This window comes from Suillus bovinus, assembly GCF_016758785.1.
Source record: "Suillus bovinus strain UH-Sbo-P2 chromosome Unknown EDB93scaffold_38, whole genome shotgun sequence".
NCBI lineage: Eukaryota > Fungi > Basidiomycota > Agaricomycetes > Boletales > Suillaceae > Suillus > Suillus bovinus.
In genome coordinates this window covers 775-14,521 of record NW_024542094.1, presented here as the reverse complement: position 1 = coordinate 14,521, position 13,747 = coordinate 775, and the positions used below count along the sequence as shown (strand labels likewise).

Genomic DNA, 13,747 nt, shown 5'->3' with positions numbered 1-13,747 from the left:
GAATAAACCGTAGTGTTACAATTATGGGTGACCACTGTACAAATATGCAGGAGATGAACCGCCAACCTCTGCATATCCAAAAAGAAGACATTGAGATCAAAAATTAGGAAAGCAACGAAGAAACTGGAAGAGTGCGCACGTTCTACCATCACATCAATCGTATCTAGATAGGAGTAATTTCAGAAAAAACGGATACACGATAGTAAAAAGACTCACCGTTGTCCTCCATTTCGAGGCTTGCAGGCGTATCATCGTCATTGATTCTGGACCCGTCGTACAAAAATCTGATTAAGGATTGTTCAGCAAACCGAGAACCAATGCAGTTTATGCGGCCAGTAATAATCCACCTGCTCAACTTCTGAGAGACAAGTTGGAAAATTTTACTCACCGAATGCTGCCCACATCCTTACCGACTTTAGTAGCATAAGCGCCTTGAAGCTTGCTCAACTTGGTGTTGCTCTTGATTTTGAAGAAAACCTCGTCCCCGGTCGAGCTTACAACCTGGGGAGAAGATCAGACTTGCGATCCGTTGTAAGATGGGAAGTCGCGTCAATCGATGCGATGCCATCAATTTTCGTACCTTGACATTAATTGGCGCGTTCTCCTCAAGCTTAAAGCCTTCCTGTCCTTGAGAATTTTGCTGCAGCTCTTCAGCCATGGTAGCAAGTAAAGATTGTACAAATAACGTGAATAAAGATCAGGAAACGCGGATAACGCGGGTAAGATAAACTCGGTGAGGAAGCGACGAAGACAAGGAGGAACTTGGGTGGACGGGACGGCGAGCAGAGATTGTCGGTGTTTGTACTGCTTCTTTTACCTAATCGATCCGACTGCACGGCGCATATGTGAAAGCGATGATCCAGTCAATGTATGTAGAATATGTATAAGAGTAAGTGCAAAACGAAACAAACGTAAAAATTATATGCGAAGGTATGTAACAATTAACTAAGGACATGCGAATGAGAAGAACAAATAGTCGATCAAGGGCCAAAAGGGATGTAAAGCGGCATCCGTGTTTGAGCTCAGAATGCCTTCAGATTCGGTAACAAGCTATACATTCTTCTTCCCTTTACCTTTCTTACTGGCTCTACTAAGTAGTTTCCGTGCACGACTGTACTCCTCATCTTCGTCGCTTGAGTCTTGCCATATGACGGGTTCTCTGGATTCATCGCGATTGTCACTATCCTTCGTTGAGCTCCAGGGGTAACGGCCATGGGTTTCATCATCTTCCAGAGCAGGTGGAGTAGGAGAGAATGTCGGCTGAAGAGATACCCGAACACTCTTCCGTCTTGTCGGTGTTTCAGTGGAGACTGTGGATGACTCAGTGTCATGTTGCGGAGCCGGGGGAGTTGACCCTCCCTCGATAGGACTTTCCTCCGCCGTTCTATAGGATGATATTGATATCATCGAAACTGAATCTCTTATCGAAATATCATTCAGTTCACTGGCTTGCCCAGGCCGAGCTGGTCTTGGAGTGCGCTCCTCGGGTTCATCCCGCTCTGGTGTTCGTCCACGAGGCTTACTATCCTCAGCGCGCAAAACAGCTCCTCGCTTTTGCATCTCTGATAATTGGGCTGGGCTGGGCGATGGTGTACGGCTGGAATTTCGAAGAGCTGAACGAAGAGGCGATACAGCTGGTCGAGAGGTTTTTCTGGATTCGCTTCCAGAAGCTGCAGCTGGACCACTCCCCTTTCCTGTAGACGGACGACGAGGTGCAGTTTCGTGTTTAGGTCTCGCTGTTCCGTGTGCACCTGAAACAACTGGGAAGGACTGAGATGCAGAAAAAACCGACCCTGGTGCGCGGGGAATGTCCAATGATCCTGAGCGGACAGGAAGTCGATCATCTGAAACTTTGGAGGACCACGTCGCATTGGTAGGAACACCTGGTATCGGGGCACGCGGGACCTCAAGTTTTGTTGTACCTGGAGGTGGACTCGATGAGCCCGGAGTTGTGGCACCCCGACCAGTGCGATTCTGTCGTGCGACATCTTCAACGACGCTCATAAGACTCACACTAGTGCTGCCTTTCACTGGAAGAGGATGTATGGTTACTACTTTGGCTGCACGCCTGGATCTTGATCTCGCAGTTCCAGGAGAATCCCCCAAGTGTTGGGGTGCAGTATTATGTGTGAGGGAGGCCGACCGTCGTGGAAAACCTTCATGAGGTGTTTCCCCGTTGCCGAGGTCTGTAGTGGCTCTGCGATGTTGCGACTTAACTGCTACCTGATTTGGGGCCGACCTTACGCTATTTCGCGTTGAGAGTGAGGAGGCACGTGAAAGATCGAGTGGTTGAGCCTGGGGGCTGGAGGTTGGGGTCATCTGCCGCTTTACAGATGGACGTCGGGTAACAACTTCCGACTGACTCCGAGATGGGAGGCCGGCAGGAATTGTAATGTTTGCCTCGAGCTCGCCATCTGTATACCCACCGTCCTTGCCCTTTAGCTCTGCAATCGACTTCTTCTTTTTCCGCCTGATGCTTGTGCGTGGACTTGCAGAAGGGGGTCCATCAGTCTGCCATCCGCTGGATGATGCAAGGGCTATAGCTTGTGACCGGCCCTTGCGCAACTTCGCACCTCTTGAGGGCAGAGGGGACTTGAGTGTTTTCTCAGGCTCAGACTCTGAGCTGTCTTGAGATCTGGAAGCCTTCAGATTTGCATCTGTTCGTGTAGACCAGCCCTTCTGGCCTTTTCTGCTTGGACTCGCATGCGGGGAATCTGTAGCGTCAGTCCATTCTACACGAGTTTGGTCCTTGTGCGAGCTCTTGAATAAACCGCGCAAAGAGCCGAAGAAACTCATGGATGGCATATGCTCCCGCTGTTTACCGTTACGCTTGGATGTGCGCTCAACAGCGTCCGGAGATACCTCGTGACGTAGAGATAACCGCTTGGATTGACTGAATGGATCGTTGTCGACGACTTCTAAGGGGCCTTGAGTCTCCTCCTCTTCACTGCTATCGTCTGCACCGCGAGCACTGTCAGGGAATGTGAAGTCGGAGTTTGCTATGACAGCAGGCCCCTCATTTTCATCTATCTCGCTTATGCGTCTGGATAATGGACGGCGGATTCGCTGTGTGCTACTGCTACGTAGGAGGGGATGGATCTCAAGATCTGTTGAACTCTCAGGTAAGGGTGCTTTGACAGGGGACGGAGAACAGACACCAGTGGGCATGGTAAGTTCGGATATGGAATGCGCAGGAGGAATATTGATTGTTACATCTTCATGACCATTGGAGCTTGGATGATCAGGAACCGCGCCTTCTTGGCTAGTTCCATGAGAGGGCCCATCGTGTTGTTGCGAAGCACTTTGAGAAGGTGTGAGGGAGGAAATGTCAGAGGAGTAGGATATGGGGCCCTGTGTAAGACGAGCAGGTAGCGCAGAAGGTATAGGCTTTTGTTTGGGAGTGGTGGACGTGAAGGGCGAATGCGATGGAAATGACGCCAAGGATGGTTCTGGAACTGGATACGTGTGCATCACGCTGGTGAGTAAGTGATCTAAAAAAAAACAGTATAGCGGCACACCCTGAGTATCAGAACTTGAAGCATTGAGAGTCTGTAACGCCCGAAGACCTTCCTTCCCCATTTCACCCCAAACCCACCCACAATCAACAAGAGCCCGACAGCGAGCACCGAGACCTTCTCTGGCTATGCTGACCCGAAGTGCCTCTAACTCCAGCTCTTTAGTAGCCAGATGAGCCTCACATGCGCGCAGCTCCTCTTGAGTTTGCAGAACTTTGGTATTCGAAGAGCCATGTAACGTAGAATTGGTAGAAGGGAGTGATGTGAACGAGGTAGAACCAGATGGTAAAATCAGTGATAAGCGAGGATCCCGTGTGGTCTTGGAGGATTTGGAAACTTTGATCAGCCGGGTTACGCTGAAAAAAGGTTAGCGGAGAGCTGGTGGAGAAAGAGTTGGGACGAACAGAATTTCCCTGTCACGGAGAATGGCTGCTATGTCTTCCTCGAGCTTTATCAAGTGGGCAAGTTGATCGCGCCAGTTCTCGACCGCCTTATTGTAAAGCTGAAGAGCATCGTCCGCGCCGGAGAGGATATCAACAATGGTGGCAATAGTTTGCGCTAAAGAGATAGAAGAACTACTAGGTATGGCTGAAGGTGAGGCAGCCGCGAATGCAGAAAGGGATGCGAGAGCAGCATGTGATATAGGGAAAAGAGCGGATAAATGTTTCGTATACTCCTTTTCGTGTGCTATGAGGTTGGACAGGAGACGAGAGTCCGGAGGACGGTGGACCATCAGTTAAAGACACGACAATGTATGATCGATTAGGTCGTGCTCGACGTTGTAGTGCACTGCGGTCAACGGCGAAGAGAAATATTTGGATAACAATGTTTCCAACGAGGCCACCAAGCAGTGGGCTACAAGGCTGTGCGCACCAAACGTCGTAGACTCGTCACTACCTGCGCGTGACCAGTAACATTGAATATTGAACCGCCGCTACTATGTAGGCGTACTACTTACACTTACAGCTACCGTTTAGTACTCCGGACGCTCCGAGTTAAAAATACATCCACATACATGGCCTTCCATCGACGTGTCCGATGCGTGAGTGTTAATTGATTGGTGACTTGGTCCATTCTCAGTCTTCGTCCCTTAATGGGGCAGTTTTATTGTCTCATAGATGTTCAGTCCTATTATTTATGATATCTTTTTTCAGTCATATCATTCAGGTGTTCGTATGGGTCCTTTCTTGTTTGATCAGTTGGCAGACCTACGCAATTTGTTGCTACAACATATCTACTTTACGGTGAGTGCATGTCTTCGGACACGTATTCTAAATATCGCGGTCGTACAGCGTGTTGTGAAGTTGCAGGTTTCACCGTTTCAGTTCCTCTTCGGATCTAGTTGATTCCATTTTAGATCAGTTGCTCTCGGCAAACCCATCTGTCGTATCAGGTGCTGATTTTGTGGACACTTGTGAAGAGAATTTGTAGTGATTTAGTATGTAGTCGGTTGTCTGCGTGCTGCTCTCCGCCTAAACGGTGTTCGACTTTGAAGTACTTTATGCTTATGCTGAAATCAGGATACGCAATGCACTACGTTCCTTGTATGCGACAGTCTACAGATGCCTTGTTAATACACTAGGTTGCCCATGCAAGTATTGCGTATCATTATCTGCTCCGTTAGCACAAGCAATCCAGGTATGACTAGTGTCTGTTTGACTGAACGAGAATGCTGCTTATGATGGTAGTCGTCTACCGGGAACATCATCATATTGCATAGATATCTTTCATATTAATACATCTGCTCCAAAGAAAATATTCAGAAAGGACAAGAAGCCTAGCGGGAACGTGAAGTGGATTGTCATAGACGCGGGAAGAACCTTGCGAGAACCGCAAAGCAGCTAGCGTGTGGAGCATGTGCGATGACTAGCGGGGCAGGAGGTCCAGTACTACTTCTGATCTGCAAGGTTACTAAGGTAGTTCCACCGACTGCATTGGATGTCCCTGGTGGTGGTGTGTTGCTGTTTGATGCTCCAGCGTGAGAGGTGTAGGTTATATTGCGAGGAGGACGTTGTGACTTCAGCCGCCTGTCCCTTTTTGCAGTGTGGGCATTAGCGGTGCGCTGCGAGACAATGTCAGCATTACGATGTGGATGTCGAAAGGTCGGGAAAACTTACATGTTTGCCTCGTGTGGCGGAGACGTCCACAGGGGGGATATTGCTTGGGCGAGGAGCATGGCCCTGGGGAGTGGAGGAGCGAGAGAATAGACGATTCATCATGTTTTTGATTCCGGATCCCTCAGCATGGCGCGTGGCGTCGGCGTGATTGTTGCATTCAGGTGAAGAATGTGGATCAAACTATCAAAGGATGGTGAGCTGACGATCGTACAAGACCTTCCATGCGACTGCCACAAGTGTTGTAAAGTGAGTCCTGATAAGCAGGGCTACTCCTGTGGTGGTGTGAGCCTGTCTTCCCATGCTGCCTCTGGAGTTCGAGTGTTCATGTGCTTGTCTAGCATTTTATGCACAGGAGTCTCTGGCCGGGAACGCTGTGACCTAGTATCAATTTGAATATGGCACTGAGTCTGGCTCGATTTTGATAACACATCATCATAATCTAGAGTTATCAAGACTGACCGATGTGTCATGGCACGTTTACGACAACGTCTTAAACGCCAGTAGTCCTGTGGAGTAGTAGAGGATGCCCGGCAGTGCAGTTTGTATTCGGGGTGTGATTTACTGATGATGTGAGAAACGACACTGACAGAAGTAGAGCCTCGAGTGCAAATGGCTCGCAAGGCGCGAGGAGTGGGAAAACAATCTCCTGGCTCCTCCTCGCTGGAGGTTCTATGAAATACTAGTGCACGACAATCCTAAAGACCTGAACAGGATCTAAGGGGAGGCCGCCGTGTGGAGGTAAGCCTTCAGGCAGGTTACTACCTACAACGAAACTTACCCTAAAAGGCCGTTGGTACCTTTTACAAGTGGTGCCAAGGGTGAGCAGGTGGTTGACACCGACCGTCCTAAACGCAGCTCAGCGATTCGACTAAGAGATGAGGATGGAGAGAAATTCCTCTGCAAACCGCCTATTTGCGTGTCACTTCATGAAAAGATGCCACGGACTCACGGAGCATGAGGCGGCATCCGGTTTGTCCCTGAGAATACAATGAAAGTGTTTGGTTGCACCATACACTAATCGTGTACAAAAGCCGTGCTCCTCGTTTCAGCCTAGAAAACACCATCAATACTCCACCATGAAATTCACTTCACTCACCACTATTGTCATTTCTGCCGCATCAATGGTTGGAATAGCTATCGCATCTGAAGACTCCATTATCATAATTCCCCAGGGCCCTCCCGAGGGCCTACCCTGTAGCCCCAAGGGTGAACACTCTTGCAGCCTACGTGCAGACCTCAGAACGCGTACTTACAGTTTATCCACAGGTACAGTACAATGCTCGAAGGGCTACCCAAGTTACAACGACAACTACGATTTCGCGTTTTACTGCGGGGATTACCTGACGATCGAAAGAGACATGCCATGCTCCTGCCACAACTGTTGTGAAGTGAGTCATAATAAACAGGGCTACGAGTGCAAGGATGTGAGCTTGTCTTCCCATGATGCCTCTGGAGTCCGAGTGTTAATTTGCTTGTCTAGTAAGCACAAGACTCTCTGGCCGGGAACGCTGTGACCTAGTATCAATTTGGCACTGAGTCTGGCTAGACTGATATTACATAATCATAATCTAACCGATGTGTCACGGCACGTTGACGACAACGTCTTGAACACCAGTAGTCCTGTGGAGTAGTAGAGGATGAATGACACAATTCCCGGCAGTGCAGTTTGTATTAGGGGTGTGATGTGCGCTGTAATGATATAAGTATTTCGATGATTCTTCATAACAGACAGTGACATGGAAGTGTTCGTTTGGTTAATGCTGAAGGGACGAATGAAGAGGCCAGAGGGTTAGCAGGTCAACGATAGACATTGAAATTTAGCAAGCAGTGGACGTAGCATTCGTGTTGGTCGTGGAGGCAAGACAGAATATAACAAAGGTCAGTGCTAGGGGCTCCTCAGGGTCTTACATACGCAATTGCTCGTGCTTTGAGGTGACGCAACTTCCGGGAACCGGACGAGGACTAGGGACGGGTAGTGTTATGGGCAGAGCTCTGCCATTCTGCCACGTGGCAGGGCAGAACCTCCGAGACATAAGGTAGCAGGACTCCTGCATATGCACAACCAGTTCAGTGTATGATAGCATCAATTGAGAAGCTTTAAGACTCTCTAAAACGGCTACGAAGTCCGGAGGCCAGCGAGCTCTGAACGCGCATTGATGTTTCGAGCACCTCACGTGCTAGCCTTCGGTATCATATATCCACCTTGGGAATAGCAAGTCAGCGCAATGTCACGCTCGTCGCTCACATACATACAAACAAACTTTCAGGCAGTTATACAGAGATTGCCAAGCAACCCAGATCGACTTTGCATTTTGTTTCTTCACAACAGTCTCTCCGGTGAGAATGGTCCTAAATTGATCTTGCTTGATGAGATTGATGCCGAGGTTGCTCGACTCAAAGATATTCGTAACGCAGAAAAAGTGATGGGCATGGAGTTTGCCTCAGACTGGGACATAAATGGAAAGGAATTTTTATAAGAAAGAGCACTCGAAACGAAGATGGGAAGATTCTATGTTGCTATCGAGTGGTAGCACGATCTTCGCAAAACATGGTTCTGCCAGGTTCTGCCGCCAGGACTACCTTAGAATAGTTCTGCCCACAACATTAGCCCGGTCTGGTCACTCATTTGCGTGTCACTGCGTAAAAGAAAGTGAAGGAATGCCGCAGAGCATGAGGGAGTATCCGGTTTGTCCCTGAGCATACGACAATAAAAGTGGTTGGTTGCACCATACACTAATTGTGTATAAAAGTCACTCTACTCGTTTCGGCTCAGACAACTCCACCATGAAATTTACTTCACTCACCACCATTGTCATTTCTGCCACAACAATGGCTGGAGTAGCTATCGAATCCGAAGACATGACGGTAACACCCGTGGGCCAATCCTGCGACTCCAAGTGTGAGCACTCTTGCTGCCTACGTGCAGACCTTAGACTGTGTACTTACGGTTTATCCACAGATCCAGTGCAGTGCTCGGCGGACCCCAAAGGTTGGAACAACAAGAATGATTTCGGGTTTTACTGTAGCCCTACAGGCATGATCCTATCAGTCACACCATGCGACTGTAAAGACTGCTGTACCGTGATTGATGATGGAAATAATTTCGTCTGTCATCATGAGGTTCTGTCTTTCGCTGCTGCCTTTCAAGTCCGAGTGCTAATGTGATTGATTAACAGCCTGGGCGTAAAGGACATCTGTGATGTAGAATCAATATTAATTACCTTGGTCGTACAAGGTCACTCTCCGATGACAATTTTGTGGTTGTGGTGTTCCACAACGATTCAGATACACCCGTGCGAAAAGCTAAATAATTATCATAAACATTCACTGGTGCAGTTTGACTCAACGCCAACATGATACTCCTTTGTTCTTATCGTTCTCCAGTAGCAACATGTCAGGACCTCTCACATCACAGAATTCCCCAATGTTATCGCCAGATACAGTTCCAGTCGCTCGTCATACCTCACAATCTGATTATCGCACGGGGGATCTGAAACTAGGCCGCATTGCGGTTCTCGCTGATTTGGGAAGGTATCTGCAGGTTCCATTCAATTGCCTGGTGAAATGTGTTGGTGCCGGACCCTCTCAGCCGGATCTGCAGCGGATACGCAACAACTTGACAAAGTGCGAGATTCTAAGCACATTTTGTTAAATAGGATGGGGTTAGCCCAAGGTTATGCCTAACTCACATGTGCAATTTCACACATTTCTGGCATTTCTCAAAATGTGCAAACCAAGTGGTATCCATTTTACACATTTTGAGATAGGTCAAAAATGTGTGAAACAAAGGGTGTCCATTTTGCACATTTTGAGAAATGTCAAAAATGTGCAAAACAAAGGGTGTCCATTTTGCACATTTTGAGAAATGTCAAAAATGTGCAAAACAAGGGGTGGTCCATTTGCACATTTCTGGCATTTCTCAAAATGTGCGAAACAAAGGGTGGTCATTTTACACATTTTGAGAAATGTCAAAAATGTGCAAAACAAAGGGTGGTCATTTTGCACATTTTGAGAAATGTCAAAAATGTGCAAAACAAGGGGTGGTCCATTTTGCACATTTTGAGAAATGTCAAAAATGTGCAAAACAAGGGGTGGTCCATTTTGCACATTTTGAGAAATGTCAAAAATGTGCGAAACAAAGGGTGTCACTTTTGCACATTTTGAGAAATGTCAAAAATGTGCAAAACAAGGGGTGGTCCATTTGCACATTTCTGGCATTTCTCAAAATGTGCGAAACAAAGGGTGTCCATTTTGCACATTTTGAGAAATGTCAAAAATGTGCAAAACAAGGGGTGGTCCATTTTGCACATTTTGAGAAATGTCAAAAATGTGCGAAACAAAGGGTGTCCATTTTGCACATTTTGAGAAATGTCAAAAATGTGCAAAACAAGGGGTGGTCCATTTTGCACATTTTGAGAAATGTCAAAAATGTGCGAAACAAAGGGTGTCACTTTTGCACATTTTGAGAAATGTCAAAAATGTGCAAAACAAGGGGTGGTCCATTTTGCACATTTTGAGAAATGTCAAAAATGTGCAAAACAAGGGGTGGTCCATTTTGCACATTTTGAGAAATGTCAAAAATGTGCGAAACAAAGGGTGTCACTTTTGCACATTTTGAGAAATGTCAAAAATGTGCAAAACAAGGGGTGGTCCATTTTGCACATTTTGAGAAATGTCAAAAATGTGCAAAACAAAGGGTGTCCATTTTGCACATTTTGAGAAATGTCAAAAATGTGCAAAACAAGGGGTGGTCCATTTTGCACATTTTGAGAAATGTCAAAAATGTGCGAAACAAAGGGTGTCACTTTTGCACATTTTGAGAAATGTCAAAAATGTGCAAAACAAGGGGTGGTCCATTTTGCACATTTTGAGAAATGTCAAAAATGTGCAAAACAAGGGGTGGTCCATTTTGCACATTTTGAGAAATGTCAAAAATGTGCGAAACAAAGGGTGGTCACTTTTGCACATTTTGAGAAATGTCAAAAATGTGCAAAACAAAGGGTGTCCATTTTGCACATTTTGAGAAATGTCAAAAATGTGCAAAACAAGGGGTGGTCCATTTGCACATTTCTGGCATTTCTCAAAATGTGCGAAACAAAGGGTGGTCATTTTACACATTTTGAGAAATGTCAAAAATGTGCAAAACAAGGGGTGGTCCATTTTGCACATTTTGAGAAATGTCAAAAATGTGCGAAACAAAGGGTGTCACTTTTGCACATTTTGAGAAATGTCAAAAATGTGCAAAACAAGGGGTGGTCCATTTGCACATTTCTGGCATTTCTCAAAATGTGCGAAACAGGGGGTGGTCATTTTCCCCATTCGCCTATTTCTCAAAGTGTGTAAAACAGGGGGTGGTCATTTTACACATTTTCAGAAATGTCAAAAATGTGCGAAACAAAGGGGGTCCATTTTGCACATTTTGAGATATGTCAAAAATGTGCATATCAGGAGCGTAAAAAGGAAGCAACAGATGCACCGGAAGATCATCCAGAAGCCAAATGCCATGTGATTAACAGTTCAACTGCTATTGATATTGCACACCCAGAAGGAAAAGATAGTGCCCAGGCTACTAGTAGTGGCTCAGCAGCAAACATACCTATGATTATAGTTACTGAGGTACAGTTGAAGGAATTAATGAGACCACCAGCAGGCACATTAGTGTTACAAGAACATCTAGATGCTTGGGCCCCTACCATTTTTCTCCTCATCCTCCTCATATCAGCCCTCGCGTCATACCCTTACCCCGACCTCACCCTCGTCATTTTTGTCATTCTCGCATTCCCTTTCGCCCTCTACCTGTCGCTCCAGCAGAGCCAGTACATTTGGCCGGATCCTTTTGCTGACGAAGCATACCCATGCTCCATTCCTCCACCTGACTGATCCTGTGGACAGTCCCCTTGCCCTTACCGTCCGGACAGTAACCTATGATATGATGCACGACGCATCCCCTTTGCCCTTTTCCCTTTCTTGATCTCTGACTCAGTGTGCAGTCGCACATGCGACTTATACTTAGATCCGCAGCTGCACGATCGTGCCCCTGCGCGTTTCACTTCTTATTTCGACCTGTGACTCACTTTCTTATTTAGCACGTTCTGCCTCGCCCGTGTCTCAACGCGAACGTGCTTTCCTTTTATGGTTACACCCTTTACTGTTTGCCTCTCTTGGTAGTACGAGTTATCACCCACTAATACGTCTCCTGTCCTCTATATAAACTCGCTACCATGTACTGTATTCCCTAACTTGAATCTACTTGGTTCTTGACCTCCTACTCTCACCAGAGTGATCCTTTCTGCCTAGCCAGCAGTCTATATTCTATCTTCTTATCTGCTCTTTGCGGATAAGCCTATAGTCTCGATCTTTACTCATCGACTTCGTCGACGAGCAAAGCCCCTGTTAACTAGTCAGACTTCTGTCCTTCTAATTAACGACGATCTTACGATTAACCTTTGGGTGTCATAAGCCTTGGCAGATACAGCTCATCGTCTAGCACCCGCTTGACGTAAGCTACCCGATTTGGACATAGGCGTCAAATCTTACTTGCCGAAACTCACCAAGTAAGACCCCTAACCTTGGGCAAGCCCAAGGATGTCCTCGACCATTGACAACACATGCTCTGTTTGAGTGTCGCCGACAGATACCATCCAAGTCATAACAATTAGAGAGGGTATTAAGGCAGAGGAGAGAATGAATTGGATTGAGCAATGGATTTGTTGATCAATGCCAATTATCATGGTGTTGGGTGTCATCAGAAGGTATTTAATATACAATTTGACAATGGATCAGCAGGTGTGACTTTCCTATAGCTATACTATATTAATAATTGTAATAATATTTTATGTGTGACCCTTCAGATGCAGAAGGCTATTCACGCTATGCTCCCATAATTCCTAAAGTCTGCTGTGACATCCATCAACCCCTTTGTTCACCTTATCTTCACTGACTCAACCTTTTGACCAGAACACAGCCATTGTTCCAGATGATGTGACTCTCTTTCCTGACAAGGAAGTCTGGTGCTGTGATTGGACAAAGTTTTTCATAAGTACTCTATTTCTTTTGGGCTCTTTCGGTGATTCTGACTTCCTTTTCTAGGAAAACTTCTCTTCTTGCCAGTGGGAAGCCGAGGAAAAGGGTGTCCTTCTTCCGATGTCTGGCAAAATCACTGTGAAGGGGAGATACTTGTGTCTCCGCCTTCCCAAAGGTCCAGGAGGTGATTTGGCTCATGAAGGAGGAGACCGCTGAGTAGGCCAAAGAGAAAACTGTGGAGGAAAAACGGAAGAGATTGGAAAATGAGGAGGCAATGAAGAAGATTGTTGAGGAAGAGGTCACTCCACTGGAGGAGGAGGCTGCCAGAGGTGAAGATGGTAATGCAGAAGCTTTGGGTGATTGGGTTGTTTGCCCTAAGGTGGATCTTTCCTTTCCCTTTCATATGTACTTAACATTTTTCCTCAGATGGTGTAGAGATTCGCACTACTACAGGCTTACAATGTGTCATAATTCAGTTCATATCACTTGGGTTCACAGCACCAACTTGCAACATTATTCCCTAGCCTTTTCCCAGCTATTTCTATATTAGGCGACACTTTCCCATGCACATGGTCCTCATGCGACTTTCCCGCGCTTTCATCGCTCTATCATCCAGGAGTATCCATCCACTGTCCAGCAAGTCTCACTGGTATGTATTTTTGCATTTTAGTCAATATGGCACCATATTAGAGCATGGACCCTGACTTACATACTTTATTACATCCATTATCTCACACTCGGCTCACTCAGCAAGACACATATATAGGTCCGCATTTTTCACTCTTTACTACATTACACCACACCTCACCTTACCTTATTGGAGTTTCCCTATCATGTCCATAGCTAGAGTCAGAGGTTATTAGCAGTCCTTTAGTAGTCATTCATTGAGCCCTTGCTTATTGCATTTCGCATTTTCGCTATTTCACATTTCGCGTTCACGCACTTTGTGCACACATCGCTCGCTTTGCACAGCTGCCACACGACTGTGGATTTGTCTTCCTTGCTTCCCCTTAGATCAAACACGCTCGTCCCTGCAAGTATAGCACCCTAGGCATCACACTAGACCACTATATCAGCTTCTTGTGTCCTTCC

General features: G+C 46.5%; 6 protein-coding genes across 6 annotated transcripts; 2 read left to right on the top strand and 4 right to left on the bottom strand.

The window, feature by feature from the left end:
* Positions 1-21: 21 nt before the first annotated feature.
* EDB93DRAFT_1251602 (ubiquitin-related domain-containing protein) lies at positions 22-658 on the bottom strand (the record flags this gene model as incomplete). Its single annotated transcript, XM_041453176.1, has 5 exons — positions 22-68; positions 140-163; positions 217-284; positions 389-501; positions 581-658. 5 exons carry the CDS (start codon positions 656-658, stop codon positions 22-24), a joined length of 330 nt encoding a protein of 109 aa, XP_041306410.1.
* Positions 659-1,062: 404 nt separating this feature from the next.
* EDB93DRAFT_1044910 (uncharacterized protein) lies at positions 1,063-2,340 on the bottom strand (the record flags this gene model as incomplete). The annotated part of the gene is made up of 1 exon (XM_041444607.1): positions 1,063-2,340. A coding segment is annotated over one exon (1,278 nt), but the record flags the coding sequence as incomplete, so codon positions are not given.
* A 580-nt stretch (positions 2,341-2,920) lies between these two features.
* EDB93DRAFT_1289320 (uncharacterized protein) lies at positions 2,921-4,440 on the bottom strand. Its single transcript, XM_041454539.1, has 4 exons — positions 3,920-4,440; positions 3,519-3,871; positions 3,157-3,455; positions 2,921-3,107 (listed from the first exon to the last, which is right to left on the bottom strand). The coding sequence occupies exons 1-4, from the start codon at positions 4,246-4,248 to the stop codon at positions 3,036-3,038; spliced, it is 1,053 nt and encodes a 350-aa protein (XP_041306408.1). The 5' UTR covers positions 4,249-4,440; the 3' UTR covers positions 2,921-3,035.
* An 876-nt stretch (positions 4,441-5,316) lies between these two features.
* EDB93DRAFT_1104930 (uncharacterized protein) lies at positions 5,317-5,734 on the bottom strand (the record flags this gene model as incomplete). The annotated part of the gene is made up of 2 exons (XM_041447455.1): positions 5,317-5,577; positions 5,633-5,734. The coding sequence occupies 2 exons, from the start codon at positions 5,732-5,734 to the stop codon at positions 5,317-5,319; spliced, it is 363 nt and encodes a 120-aa protein (XP_041306407.1).
* Positions 5,735-6,460: 726 nt separating this feature from the next.
* Positions 6,461-7,223, top strand: EDB93DRAFT_1153002 (uncharacterized protein). The gene is given in 7 exon segments (XM_041449777.1): positions 6,461-6,479; positions 6,534-6,601; positions 6,628-6,877; positions 6,899-7,094; positions 7,123-7,168; positions 7,172-7,175; positions 7,206-7,223. 4 exon segments carry the CDS (start codon positions 6,587-6,589, stop codon positions 7,166-7,168), a joined length of 507 nt encoding a protein of 168 aa, XP_041306406.1. The 5' UTR covers positions 6,461-6,479; positions 6,534-6,586; the 3' UTR covers positions 7,172-7,175; positions 7,206-7,223.
* A 1,184-nt stretch (positions 7,224-8,407) lies between these two features.
* On the top strand, positions 8,408-8,872 carry EDB93DRAFT_1152989 (uncharacterized protein). The gene is made up of 3 exons (XM_041449776.1): positions 8,408-8,531; positions 8,592-8,752; positions 8,809-8,872. Exons 1-3 carry the CDS (start codon positions 8,417-8,419, stop codon positions 8,830-8,832), a joined length of 300 nt encoding a protein of 99 aa, XP_041306405.1. The 5' UTR covers positions 8,408-8,416; the 3' UTR covers positions 8,833-8,872.
* Positions 8,873-13,747: the final 4,875 nt, after the last annotated feature.

What these genes read in the sequence shown, in the direction of transcription:
- EDB93DRAFT_1289320 (XM_041454539.1), bottom strand. Translation starts at nt 4,248, where the DNA reads ATGGTCCACCGTCCTCCGGACTCTCGTCTCCTGTCCAACCTCATAGCA. An exon ending in TTCAAGTTCTGATACTCAGG is followed by an intron (nt 3,456 to 3,518) that starts GTGTGCCGCTAT and finishes ACACGTATCCAG; the next exon opens with TTCCAGAACCATCCTTGGCG. An exon ending in AACTTACCATGCCCACTGGT is followed by an intron (nt 3,108 to 3,156) that starts GTCTGTTCTCCG and finishes AGAGTTCAACAG; the next exon opens with ATCTTGAGATCCATCCCCTC.
- EDB93DRAFT_1153002 (XM_041449777.1), top strand. An exon ending in GATGCCTCTGGAGTCCGAGT is followed by an intron (nt 7,095 to 7,122) that starts GTTAATTTGCTT and finishes AGTAAGCACAAG; the next exon opens with ACTCTCTGGCCGGGAACGCT.
- EDB93DRAFT_1152989 (XM_041449776.1), top strand. Translation starts at nt 8,417, where the DNA reads ATGAAATTTACTTCACTCACCACCATTGTCATTTCTGCCACAACAATG. An exon ending in CCAATCCTGCGACTCCAAGT is followed by an intron (nt 8,532 to 8,591) that starts GTGAGCACTCTT and finishes GTTTATCCACAG; the next exon opens with ATCCAGTGCAGTGCTCGGCG. An exon ending in ATTTCGTCTGTCATCATGAG is followed by an intron (nt 8,753 to 8,808) that starts GTTCTGTCTTTC and finishes ATTGATTAACAG; the next exon opens with CCTGGGCGTAAAGGACATCT.